Raw genomic sequence first — 14,303 nt, 5'->3', positions numbered from 1 at the left:
AGATGGTAGCATCTAAGCTTGGCAATCAAATCAGGGAAAAGAACATTCCTGCACACACTGTGTCAGAAGCTTATCTCTGTAGAAATCCTCCTTGCCAAGCTAGACCCGGTACCTAATAGTCAGGGCATGAAAAGCAGTGTGATTTGATCCTACACGGCTCTCCTAAATTCTTCTCCCACAGTTCTGCTTTCTTCTCTACACTCCAGTTAGCACAGCCTTTTCTTTCTGTTCCTTCAGAATATCAGGCATGCTCTCCTGCTTCAGAGCCTTGTTGCTGGCTACCTCCCCTGCCTTGAATGCACTTCCCCCACCCACATAATAAACACAGGAACTCATATTTAATAACTGCATATAGCTCTAAGCGCTATGAATGCATTAAGTCTGTCTTAAGAAAAGGCTGGGACAGAAGAATAAGGTGATGTGCAGTGAGGTGTCTGGCTGGGAGGAAGAAGCAGCTCAGGGTATTGGGAAAAAAGCAGAGGAACCTAGCAGAGAGCTCTTAGATAATGCAGTCTGCTCCAAGCTGCAGGAAGGGAGACGATGTTAGGCATTAAACAGGAAAGCAAAGCATGGTCCATACATGGCCTCAATTTGAGGCACTTTAAGGAGCTCCCAGAGGAAAGGAAAGATTAGAGTAATGACTCCAGTGTAGTGAGGGAGGTCCGAGTAAGAAAAGGCTGGGGATAAAGGAGCACATGGGCGGAGGAAGAGGACAGCCACTGGCCAGATGACGGCAGATGAGATCAGCATTTTTTTCATTATTAGAAACCTAACTATTTAGCTGAAAAGGATGTTACCATGTTTCTGAATCTTAATATTTGTATGAATAGATTAAAGTGGTTAAAATACTAGTCATCATCATCTTTCACTCTGGGAATTCTGTGAAAGACGAGAACCAAAATTCTTTCTTGTTTCTTAAAGCAGTTCCTAAGGTAAAATGGCAAAGGAAAGATGTCAGTAAATTTAGCCATTTGTAGGTAAACATTTAAGAATTCAGAATACATCTGCTTAACCCTTCTCTTAGAAAGGAAAAAAAATAAAAGAAAGAAAATGTCTCCTGGGGTTCTTTGCAGTTAGTGTAAATTGGAGAATGGTTCTTATAATTTCTCAAACGGTAAAAATAGCAGCAGGAAACACTTATTAAGTGTTATCATGTGCTCAGCATTATTCCCTAGATGAGTCCCATTTACTTTCATTCATTTTACAAAGGGAGGATACTCAGAGAAGTTAAACAGCTTTTGGAAAATAGCACTGTATGTCCACGTCCGGTCTGGCAGACAGCAAAGTGTTTTCAAATACAGTATGCTCTCCAGAAGGAAGGCTGTAACCCCTTCAAAAACTGGGGAAGATAATGAGGACAGAGCTACTGAAATGACCACAGTGCCGAGGAACCACTGAATAGGACATGGTACAACATTCTGAGGACAGTAAAAGGATCTGTGTAAAAGACAAATTGTATAGAACACGTGCAGAATTAGTTGTATGGAATAATGGCAGCCTTTCTTGAGACCTATACACAGGTCTGTCAAGAACGAAATTCAGAAAAGCAAAGGTAGAAGAGATCTGAGGCTAGGCTGCCTAAGCTCTGAACCACGTCCCTGGTTTCAAGTCCCGACTGTTTTTTTGCTACTTAAGAATTGTGTGACCCTCTGCAACTCATTTAGTGTCTTACCTTCCTCAGCTGTGAAATGGAACCAGTAAGTCTAAGTCAGAGTTGCTGTGGGGACTAAATCAATGAAGGTAGGCAAAGTGCAAAACAAAGCTTTGGCACAGCAATCAAATAAGTCTTTTATTCTTATTATGATGATTCAAAGTATGATTATGGAAGCACTGTAAGCAAGATATAAAATTCAATCCAAAGGACAAATGAGAAGATGTGTACCCCACCACCTTAGTCCTGTTATGCCAATACACTGTTTATTAAGACAAGGTACCATTTTCTAACCATCAGATTGACACAAAAAAATGTGGTTTTTAATTTTTTATTTATTTAAAATTTTTTTATGTTTATTATTGATACAGACAGAGACAGAGCATGAGTGGGGGAGGGGCAGAGAGAGAGGGAGACACAGAATCTGAAACAGGCTCCAGGCTCTGAGCTATCTACACAGAGCTTGACACGACGCTCGAACCCACAAACCATGAGATCATGACCTGGGCCTTATCCAACTGAGCCACCCAGGCTCCCCAAAAATGTGGTTTTTAAATGATCCTATGATGTGATAGCAAGGATGTGGGGAAAATAAAACTCTCATATATTAGAACTGACTGAAGTAAAAATTGGTACAGCCACCTTAAAAAGCAATTTGGCAACTTCTAATAAAATAAATAATACATTTACATTTATGAGCCAGCAATTCCTCTTCTGGAAACATACCTAGATAAATTCTCATACGTATGTATAAGGAATAGATAGATTTATCACACAGAATTATTGTAGTTGTGAATAAGTGTTAACTACTTAATTAGCAATCTGGGAGTGATCGGTGGTGTATTTGTATACTGAAATGCACTGCAACAACTAAACTGAGTGAATTAAGTATCAACATGACAGATCTCTGAAACACTGGATCGAAAGAAAAGTAAGCAAGCTAGAAAATGACACATAGAGTAAGATACCAATTCTGTAAATGAAAATCCCATGCAAAATTTGAGAATCAGCCTATCTGCATTCTTAATATTTACACTTTGCTAACAAATATTCTCTATTTCTACACAAAGCAAACTTCTTTTAACTGCATAAATGAATGTCCTATCATGTTTCCCATGTTGTAAAGCATATGCATAACACTTGCTCCTTGTTTACTAAAAGCTCTAGTTGGTTTGATCAGCTTCTTCATACTATTCTGTGAACTTTTCCCAAAAGTCCCTTAGTTAGTACAGAGTACCTTCTTTAAGATTTCTGGAAGCTCTAGCCATACTCTCTCTGTAAAGTAGTGAAGTTTTAGTAGAGACGTGAAGACTAAAACAAAGGCTAAAAGTATTTTATCTTCCAGTTCAGAAGTTACACCCAATTCTTTCTCACAATAAAATATCAGAATGATTCCTGTGTTCAACATTTTCCATTTGCTTAGTTATTAGTGATGTTGGTGATTACTGACTAGCCCACCCATTGACTGAGTGCTCTCTCTGCACCAGGCACTGTGCTAAAGATTTACATGCATCATAACATTGAATTCTCCAAATCTAAAAGATTTTATTATTAATCTCATTTTACAGATAAAGAAGCATACTTAGGAGAGATTAAGATATTTATCTTAGAAAGTGTCAAACTTAGAATTCTAACATGGTTCTTATGGATTCTAAGTATTTTGCATATTATCTCCTAAAATCTACTTTTTCTCCAACAATGTTATTAAAAACATAAATATATCTAAAAAGATAGACTGTGATTACTGTCCTCCAACAAAATTCAAGTTTATCACTAGGATCACCAGCTGCAAAATAGTTTCACCTAACTTACTTTTACCTTTATCTTCATATAAATAAGAAACAACATAATCTATTTTCTGTCACAGACCTAGCATTTATATTTTGGTCTCAGTATGAGTATGACCTTGATTTCTTTAGGCTGCCTAAATAGCTTTAAAAGAATTCCAATCAAAAAGCCATTTTATTTTTTTAGTATTTATTTTTGAGAGAGAGAGAGAATGAGCAGGGGAGGTGCAGAGAGAGAGGGAGACACAGAATCCAAAGCAGGCTCCAGGGTCCGAGCTGTCAGCACAGAACCTGACATGGGGCTCAAACCCACGAACCATGAGATCATGACCTGAGATGAAGTTGGATGCCTAATTGACTGAGCCACTCAGGCACCCCTCAAAAAAATCATTTTAAATGGCTAGAAATGCTTACTGATTTTTGTGAAAGCAACATAAAGTTTTTTTCTATATTCTGCATATGACTCAACCTAGAAATGTTTAAATGTAAGCAAGGAAAATCATCAAACTGCATTACATTTCTGAATAGTAGAAATCTTTCTCTTTGGAGTATTTTATTTATTCATTGTAGAATAAATTATTAAGTGTTTACTAAATAAGTGCAAGAAGCCATTATGATGGTCACTTATAGATCTGTTTACAAGGACTATTCAATGACTACTTGTATTTTATACTTAATGCAAAATACTTTACATTTTTTTCCTTAATTATTTTTGTGTGTCTCCATATCCTGTCTATCCAAGTACATTATACATCCTTGAAAACATAATTTATGTCTTATACTTCCCCGTTATTCACAAAAACATGTGCATCCATAATCAGAGCTCAATAAATTCCTATGAAACTGAATTTAATTTTACTCAGCACGAATACAAAAATATGCCTCAGTGATGCATAGGGACATATCTGAACATATTTAGGGAAGCTATCTTTTCTACTATATATGAAATTGGCTCCAGACAGAGCATGGGTTAAAATAACTACAGCCTGTGATAACAAGATGCTTACACACACACACACACACACACACACACACACACACACAGTTTTGAATATATATGCTAAAAATGCTAGAGAAAATTTAAATTAACATTTGGTGGCATACCTAAGATCAAACTCTATAGAAAATATTATGCATTCTATCTACCTGTGCATAATTTTCTCTAGTTAATCATATTTAGCCCCTACTGTGTGCCAAATCTTTGTAATCATGTTAGTTTTAACCCTGTGGAATAACACGCTATCTTCTCCACTGCAAACATGAAGAAATGGAGGGTGAGGGCTATTAAAATGCCTTGCCCCATGGCACAGCAGCAAGTTGTAATCCAGTGCTTGAAACCACACCTCCCTAACTTTAAACACTGAGTAGGCAGAAGACAGAAATAGTCCTTACCGTCTGGGCTGATTCCAATTACTGTATGCTGCATTTTGAAGCTCACTTTCTTCTCCCTCTCCTTCTTCTCGCTCTGGTAGTTCTGGAATGTCTCTGTTAAAAATTTACATAGTGAGTACTCCAAAATCCTAGTAAAACTACGCAAGTTTGTCTTATATGTACTATATTATTGATTTGGCTAAAATGCAGAGCTACTTTATATTTTTACAGACTTGGCCAATTTTACATTAAGGGAGAAAGAAAACCTAATAAAACAAAATAAAAACCTTACATTAGATCAATCTACCATAGCTTAGTCTGGAGATATAGCTGAACCCTAAGATTCTTAGCTAATCTGTTTCTTTCCCAAGGAAATGTGGGAAAAATATGGACATGGAACAAGAAGCGGATAAACACGAGAATTTTAAAGAGTTACTTTTCAACAAGTATTTCTTTTTTATTTTTTTAATTTCCTTAATGTTTATTTTTGAGAGAAAGATAAAGTGAGAGAGACAGAAGAAGAGTGGGGGAGGCAGAGAGAGAGCAAAACAGAGAATCCGAAGCAGGCTACAGGCTGTCAGCACACAGCCCAAAACAGAGCTCAAACCCACAGACCGAGATCATGACCTGAGCTAAAGTCAGATGCTTAACTGACCAGGCACCCAGGTGTCCCTCAACAAGTATTTCTTAAACAAAATATATAAGAGGTAGAAGCACCAAGTGGCATATAAACTTGTACAGCCCTGACTGATTCCTGTTTTAAAAGAACTTATCAAGTAAGGCAGAAATTTAGCATCTCTGCTTCCTAAGGATACACCAATGCTTGCCCTTCAAGAAAGAGATAACGTTTTAGGTCCAGTTTCAGCCCATCCAGAGGGGTCATGCAGAGAACACTCCTTATAGGAAGCAGTATACAATGTACCATTATTCAAGGCCATTTTTTTCTTTTTTCAGATTTTGCCAGATGTAAGGCACGTAAAAAAATGTGTTCAGTCTGTTAAGTGATTTTAAATTAAACTATATATAAAACCAGGTCAATAAATATTTTGTTTTTCCAAAGGTATACTTTGCATCATAAGAGTAGTGGAGAATGGTTATATCGATTATAGTGTGTCCTTAAGCTGTTAGTAAAAATTGGATTTCTAAAGATATATGTAAACATACTCCTTTGAAAGCAGAGAAGGCTATAAAAATTCTAATAAATGTTCTCAGTTGATTTTTATACGAGCTGAATAACCTAGGGAAAGTATATTCTCCAATTATATATCTCCAGTGATATGAATACTGAACTCTATCAGATTTGTTAACCTTTAGACTCTGAGATTAGAAGTCATATACTCCAAACCCAATAATCCATCTGTGTTTGAATGTGTTTCACAACACCCTTAGAAAGCAACTGTCCAGGCTCTCCTTGAACGTCTCATTCTTCCTTTGACCTAAGTGTTAGATTTTTGGTCTTCATGTTAAGAGGAAATTTGTCTGCCTGTCTGTCCTATACCATGTTTGAATTCCCTTCCTGTGCAAGTTAAGGAACAAGGTTCTGAATGGGGTTGGGACTGGGGAGCCTAAGCTTGACGGTAGGACAAGACTGTTGGGAATGGGTCCAAAAAGGGGATTTAAAAAGCATGTTGAGAAGCAGAGTGAGAACTAGGTAAACTGAGGGGAACCGTATTCCTGAAGATGCAGAGTAGAGAGGTGAAAACAAGGCTAACCCTCAGGAAATATAGCTGGAGGGAAGATGGCAGAAGAAGCAGATATGGAACACAGACAGTAATAAGAACTTCAAATGAGCTCCTAGAATATTCAGTGACAGCCATGGGGATGGGACGGGAGAAGTTCTTACCCACCAACCCCAAGCTCAGGGAGCTACGCGGACAACCTCTCAAATATACTGGACCTCATGTTCCTGCCTTCTTTAGCTGTAAGACTAATATCCTGAATCCTCTGATACAAAAACTCCCATTTTCTTCAAATGATTCTATAATGCTAGAATCCTTTCATCAACCCAGATCAATTCCTAGAAATGTGCTGTTCATTCCTTACCCATCTTAGAATGTGGTTTACAGGAGTCAGGTGCCGTGTACTCCAAAGAATAGAATGGACCAGTTCTCTTCTCCCAAACTCACTTGGCTAAGAATGAACTAGACTTCTTTGCACCTGTATTTGGTGACTACCAATGACATTTCTATCAATTATAATAACTCTCTATACATCTGCTTTCAGATTTGAGAAACTGGGACAAGGTCACACAGCAAAGTAACAGAGGTAAGGTACAAATTGAGGCCATCTTATTACAAAACCTGGGCTCTAACCTCCATGCTATACTGTCCCACATTTTTATACTAGGCTTGTGCAACTCTTTCTTTGAATCCAAAGGTTAAGAACATAGGGCCTGACTGTTTATATTCTGATCTTGGCTCTGCCAATTATTAGCTATGGAACTTGGACAAGTTACTTATCCTCTTCGGCACAGATTCCTTTTCTATAAAATGCAGATTATTTTTATTTGAAGACCCTTTAAATACACTCCCTCTGCAGTTAAGCAGGTGGCCCCAGCATTGGACAAGCCAGGTCAATGTGCTGGGAGGGAGCACACAGTGCTGAAAGTGGCTGCTTCTCTGACTTTTGAGAGCTTGTAAGGCCTCAGAACTTAATAGGAATATGATGTTATCTTGGCATAGTCTTTAAACTACTTGAAATAATATTTTAGGGGGATACTGGAATGACTGCTTTACCATTCTGACAGGAAGCTATAATCAATTAATATCATTAATCATGAGACAAATTCTAGAGAAGGGTATGGTTGAACTGTGCACAGGGTAAAGTGAATACTCCTTTTCCCATAAAATTCACGAAGCCCCAAGGCCTATGACATTCGGTTCCCTTATTAAACTCATACAATACCTTTCCCTTCTCTAATGCTTTCTATATTACTGGAGTCATGAGCACTTTGCAGAGGAAACAGTGATACCCTATCAAGATGCCTGCAGAGTCACTGGACACCCAGGCGTTCTGGGATGTCCTGACCTCCTCTGCGGAGTGGCAGAGCTCTTGTGAGAATACTGCGAAATGTCTGCACAACCATCACTTCTCTACCATGCTGGAAGCGAAATCTGGTCCTCAGCTCTTAATGCAACTGAAAAAACAGGCCTGGGGTTCAGAGTGTAAAATGGTTCATTCTTCAAGGAAAAGCAATTTGACAATAGTTCTCTTCCTGTGCTGAACTCAGCAGAAGCAGCAGCAAAATTTAGTTCCTGTCTTTCTTAGGGGAGATAAAAAAAAAAAAAAACCTTTCCCTGTGTTAAGGGTTCTTAATACATTGTGTACCAAAAGCCTTCAAAAAGCCATACACTGTTGCCTAACATGTATGTACACAAAGATGTTCAGCTCACAATGCTCTCCAAGAGTAAGAAATAATCATTAAAAATGTTTCTAAATTGGTATGTATGTTAATAAAAAATTAGGCATAATTTCTGAATGTGTTTTAAAACATTTATGAAAGAGAAAAAAGCATGATACAATACCATACAAACTGTGGGATCTTGGGAATTAATGAAATAATACAGAAATCTGGGGTGAATTCCCAAAACACTTCTGCTGAAAGTACTATACTGAATGGTGTAACTAAAGAGGATTTTAATTTCTCAGTTTGAACTATCATATATTTTCCACAGTACTTGATAATTTCTTAAATAATGGGGGGCTGAGTATTTTTAAAATCTTAGAAGAGTGAAAAGGAATTCATTCTTTTTCACTGCTAGTCCTCCCCGACTCTGGCTTCTGAAGTCTGCGTACCTGCTGTCCGAGTCGCTCGCTGCAGCAGACTTACTGCCTCACTCACCTGCCAGTGTATGAAGAAAATATATCCAGTGCCATTATTCCTCCAGATTGTTGCCCCAAATTTATTTTGAACTCTTCCAAATGTTCTGCAGGCACATAAGTAATTCTGAAACAGAACACAATCCAGGGGAAAACAAGGAAGCAAAGTTATGCCTAACAGGTGAAGAATCCAAAATATAGAAATAAAATTATATTGTCATTTCGTCCCTACTTTTTCACTTTTTCACTTAATAGCTGACTCACAAGAGACACCAAACTTAGAAAAGATAAAGCATCCTATAAGCAAGAAAAATAGATTAAGGTTTAAATTTTTTTTTTTTTTAGAGAGAAAGAGAGGGAGGGTGGGGTGGGGAGAGAGAGAGGGAGAGAGAGAGAGAGAATAGAGAGGAAAGAGAGATAGAGAAAAGAAAGGAGAGAGAGGAGAGAGAGAAGAGATAGGAGAGAGAGGTGAGAGAGGAGAGAGAATATCTCAAGGAGGTTCCGCACTCAGTGGGACTCGATCTCAGGATATGAGACCATGACCTAAGCCTGAGCCGAAATCAAGAGTTGGATGCTTAACTGACTCAGCTACCCAGCCACACGTTAAGTTTACATTTTTTTTTACACTAAATTAAGTTAAGCAACAATTAAACTTTAAAGCGCTGATAAACCATATGCTTACCAATAATTATGTGAGGGAGGAAAGCAGCATTATTTTGATTTCTGAATGAGAAGACTAATGGCAATTTTTAGAAAGATCTCTAATCCTTAGAAATAGAACTATCAGCAATAACACTAATTTCATCCAAAGATTTTTTGGTTCCTTAGCAGAAAAAAATTGGGCATACTCTACTAAAACACTGGTTACCCCAAATTATTTTATATTCATTCATAATACATAATTAATTTTGGGAACTGATAAGCATTGTAATAATTATACGTTAACTCTATTAAGTTATGAACTCAAAAGCCTGAAGTTAAACTATCTTAAGTTTATGGGAAGACTCTTTTCCTAATTTGTAGCAACTCTGTAATAAATTATTTTGGCTTTAGAGAAAAGCCTGATATTTACACTTGAATGTTCACTTAGTAATTCAACAAGTACTGGCTGAATGCCTACAATATAGAAGGCACCAAGCAAGATGTTGACTACAGCTATAATGTTTAGAAACTGTATTTAAAAGTTCAAGTTTATTGCTGTCCTATAAGGCTACAGTACTGATTGATACACTAGTTTAAGTAGGCTGTCCCAAGATCTTCAAATTAAGGAATAGTTACATAAGAGAAACACTCAATTTGAAGTTGGTTCAGCACCTTTTGCCATGAAAAAAAGATGTATCAAAATTGCACAATATAAAAATCATGAAGACTATTAAACTAGCTATCTATAACTTACCCATGAAGACAATAAGTACATTAAACTTTAGCAGCGGAGGGTAAGGATAAAAGGATGTCTTTTAGGCCATAATAAAATAAGAATTATACCACTGGCAGAATTTACTGAGTGAGGAGGACATATAATTCCAGACATATTGGTTATTCCATAAAAAGCATTCACTCTGTGAGGTCACTTAAATTTGGAGTCAGATGACATAGCTCTGTTGCTCATCAAGAGTGTAATGGGAGGGTAAATCACCACCACCGAATCTCAACATCCTCAGTCACAAAAAGGACGCCACTTGGGTAACTACAACCCAAGAAGCATGAAACAAACGTAAGGCAGTGCTTTACTAGAGCACCAGCTAGCCTGGTCACACCTGAACGCTCCAGCAGACTCTTGGACCCTTGGGAGTCTCTTCATGATACTTTTACCGCAAGGATCAAAAAATAAAGCAGAAAGCACAGTTGAGAGGGTTCAGGAGTACACTGGGAGACAGAATCAAATTCTAATTCTGGCTCTAATTAACTTATTCATCTATAAAAACACCTTTTGTAGGGTGTTAAAAATATATGGAAGAATAAACCTGAGTTTATCCCATCAAAAATAATGAGTAAAAAATGTGTAACACATTATGTCAGGAAGACTGACTCTATTTTATAGGAAGACAGGTAAAGATAAACCTAAAACTAAATAGCCCATTCAAGAAAACTGGTATTATTTCTGAAGACTCAATAAAGGTAATTAAAAGTCTGCAGGGGGGAGCTAGAACACAATAGCAAAATAATAATAATCAGTTCAAAGTATTGTATTTTTAAAAATGTTTTGAGAAGGAAAAAATATTTCTATCCCAAATAATGCTGAAAATACATTTTCCTCTATGTTTGTCCCAAATTGTTTATTTCTTTTACTAAGGCTAGGGGACAGGGAGTGTTACAAATATTTTTCTGATATTTTAGAAGGCAGTTGAAGAAGGCGGCAGTTTTCATAAGCGGTTAGTCCACAGACAGCAAGGACACCAGAACAAGAGGCCCACAATGCAACAGCACGTGCAAATCAATTCTAACACACGCCTGATCACAGAGCACACAAAACCTCCAAATCACCAGACAGAGCACCAAAAATAAACACACCGAAATGGCGTATTTGAGAGTGGTATTAAAAATCCTTAAGTGTAAACTAACCTTTGGTTACAAATGGAGTGGAAGACAAAGGGTAGCATGGGAACGCTGGAATGTGATACGGCTATTAATCCGGAGACTGCGTCTGCACACACAGACAGGGTCGTTCCCGGACCAAGGAGCTCGGAAGCTTAGTACTTGGAAAATGTGATTTTCAAATGAGTTCACAATCATCAGTGCAATGTGAAAATGTAACAATCTCATAGTTCTTTTGGGATTTATGTTCTTAAATAAATTACGGGGGGTGGGGGGAGCCTAAAATGTATACACTGAATCTATTATATAGATGTATCCCTGCACTGGGAAGTTATAAAAGCATGAAATGGTTTTCACAGACAAGTTGTAACACACAGCCATAATGAGCTTTTGAATCACCGATACTCACACATAAAAGGGGGCTCGATCATCAGCAGGTGCTGTAGAAAATCTAGAATGTGAAGCATACGCCGCGGCATCTTTTTACAATGGTGTTAACAAATGTCAATGTCTTGTGCTGAATGTGAGATGCATACATATGTAGTTAAAAGTGGGTGCTCCTGGTTGGTTTTTTTTCCCCTTTCCACCTCCCTCCCCATCTACACCTCCCCCAGAAAAGCATCTGCTCTTTACTGGTGTCTATAGCAGTGATTATTAACAGGCATGGAAAAATATAACTGCAATCAATCTTTTATTCCTTGATCAGGAATTCATCCCACACTTTGGGTTAAGGCAGGTGAATTCTGATTCAGCTCGGTAATTATCTGGCAGATGTTAGAAGCAGCTGCTGCTAAGCACAAAACCCTGGCTATTATTACAGAAATATAAGAGCTCCTGGCAAGGTGGAGTGAGAAGTGAAACATAGTGCACTCTGGTGAGGCTTCACATCTGGTTTTCCATAGAAAATAATGAAACCTGGAACTTAAACTGGCTGTTCTTGAACTCTTGAAACTCAAATTATCTACCCAGGCACGCATGAACACACACACACCAAGTTCCCAGCTATCTGTCGTAAACAGCAAAAAAAGAAATTCAGTGCATTGTCTTCAATAAGCAATGGTTTTCCTAAAAACTGTCAGTTCCATAATGGATGAGTTAGAGCTTTTTTTTCCCCTAAGTCCCCCCAACACATTTCCTCCGCTACCATCCCACATTAAAGCCAGGTTCATAACAAGAAATAAAGAGAAAGAGATGTGGGTGGAGCCTACATCCAGGCAAAGACTACAAAGTTTAATTGGCCAGGGACAATGTTACAGGTCCATTCAGAGTAATGGAAGGACTAGATTTTCCTTTTGGGAGGATTATTCACATCGCTTTTAAGGTAATTCTAAACCTTTTGGTTCATAAAAGCAAGTGATAAGAAGAGGACAGGACCAAAACACTTCATGCAAAATGTGCATGCTCAGAGCATGCTGCTCAGCCCTGGTCAATCTAAATGGCTATTTCTGTTTATCAGTTAACACACTTTTTTTCAGAAAAAGGATTACATCATTCTAATTTCTATCATTTACCTAGTAAGTCAAATTATATCCATTAAATCACAGCCTTATGAGGACACTTGAGAAGAAATCAATGTGTTTTGTATGTTTATGAATGTGCGCCTATGTGTGCCCACACACATGACCATGTGAGAAAGAAATGGGTTGACTAATTGATCTTCAGAGGAACGAAAGATACAGGACTTTTCTTATTCTGTTCTTTAATTTAAGATATGTTCTGACTTCTGGCATCCTAAAGCAATAATTCATGAGGTTACCTCTTTAGATATCCTCAAGGCCCTAATAAAGCTGCTGTCGGCATGAATGGGTCCATTCTGGTGCTGAAACAGAAGGTGGGAAAACAAAGCAAAGGACAATAGCAACAGCAATAAGGAAAGGAGAAAAAAAGTCTTTGGGAGCTTGAAAAAGTACCCTGCGACTTCTCTAGAGTGGACTAGATGCCTAACTTAGGTCGAATCAATGTCATAATGGTCTTATTTTTCAGCCACTTTGTAAGTTCTGCAGTACATGAGGAGAAGACTAGAAGCAAGCACCATTCCTGGTCCTCAGAATGCCAAGTTCCCTGTATTGGTGCTCAGAGCATAAGTAAGATGCACATTATCACACAATAAATCAAATGGTTAGTTACCAGGCCATGTGCGTTTTATACCCCATCTAAACCATGGAAGCTAAAAGCCTTGCAATAAAGGGCCTCCAGGTGAGTCCATATTATTCATCTTTGAAGCTAGAAAAACGGACACTGGTCCATAAGTGGTTAAGAAAGCTCTTCAAGTTTCTCTTTTTCTTAGGCGCATTGACATTTTTAATGTATTCCCTTGGACTCACATTATTCAGATAATTAAGGAATTGTCACATGATGAGATGATCTATTCCATTATAAAAGTCAAAAGGGCATGCAAAATTATGAAAGCCCATCATTGAAATTCTGGCTAAAATACTACCACTTCTGTGTAAACAGCAGAATCCACTTCAGATGGTATATATTTTTCTGCTATTTATTGATGGCAGAATGAAAAACAGATTGTAAATATATTTTTTTTTCTTACCAAAGCTCTAGCAGTATACACTTTGCACAAGAATAATACAAAATGCAGTCAGTAAAATAACATTAATACAGTAAAATTTCCCATACTGGTAATCATTACTTCAATTTAAGGTAAACAATCTTCCCTTAGCTCTTATTTTACTATTTTATCCCTTGTACATTAAATAAAAATATTCAATAGTTAATGTGAAAGAAAAAGAGACAAGCTATTACACTGATGAGGTGTGACTGAGTCATAAACTGATTTTTATGTTGGCTCAAGAAATGTTTCATGACTTAAAAACCAAGCCACATATATGACATGCTTTTAGCACATTATGGGATTAAGGACAGTTTAAGCCCTTCCTGACAAAATATCCTATGTGCCCTACAATAAGACTATATCAACAGACTGGTGAATTCTCTTGGATCATAAGGTAGTTAACCAAAGGGTGAATTATGGGTCAGACTAACACTCTTCTACATGATCTTTGTTGTTGTTGTTTTTTAATTTTTTTTTCTTTAGTGAGATTATTTTATTTTTTAATATTTTATTGTCAAATTGATTTCCATACAACACCCAGTGCTCTTCCCCACAAGTGCCCTCCTCCATCACC

The 14,303-nt window shown here is 37.5% G+C and overlaps 1 protein-coding gene across 12 annotated transcripts in view; it reads right to left on the bottom strand.

Moving 5' to 3' along the window:
* MPDZ (multiple PDZ domain crumbs cell polarity complex component) overlaps positions 1-14,303 on the bottom strand; it is a 146,547-nt gene that overhangs the window by 45,165 nt on the left and 87,079 nt on the right. For all 12 annotated transcript variants that reach the window (XM_029920278.1, XM_029920276.1, XM_029920271.1 and 9 more), the window contains 2 exons: positions 8,651-8,755; positions 4,831-4,923 (listed from right to left, as the gene is read on the bottom strand). In XM_029920278.1, the coding sequence (XP_029776138.1) occupies positions 4,831-4,923; positions 8,651-8,755 (198 nt within the window). The remainder of the gene's footprint in view (positions 1-4,830; positions 4,924-8,650; positions 8,756-14,303) is intronic.

Source organism: Suricata suricatta, chromosome 13, assembly GCF_006229205.1.
Source record: "Suricata suricatta isolate VVHF042 chromosome 13, meerkat_22Aug2017_6uvM2_HiC, whole genome shotgun sequence".
Taxonomy (NCBI): Eukaryota; Metazoa; Chordata; class Mammalia; order Carnivora; family Herpestidae; genus Suricata; species Suricata suricatta.
This window is presented reverse-complemented; position numbering and strand designations above follow the sequence as displayed.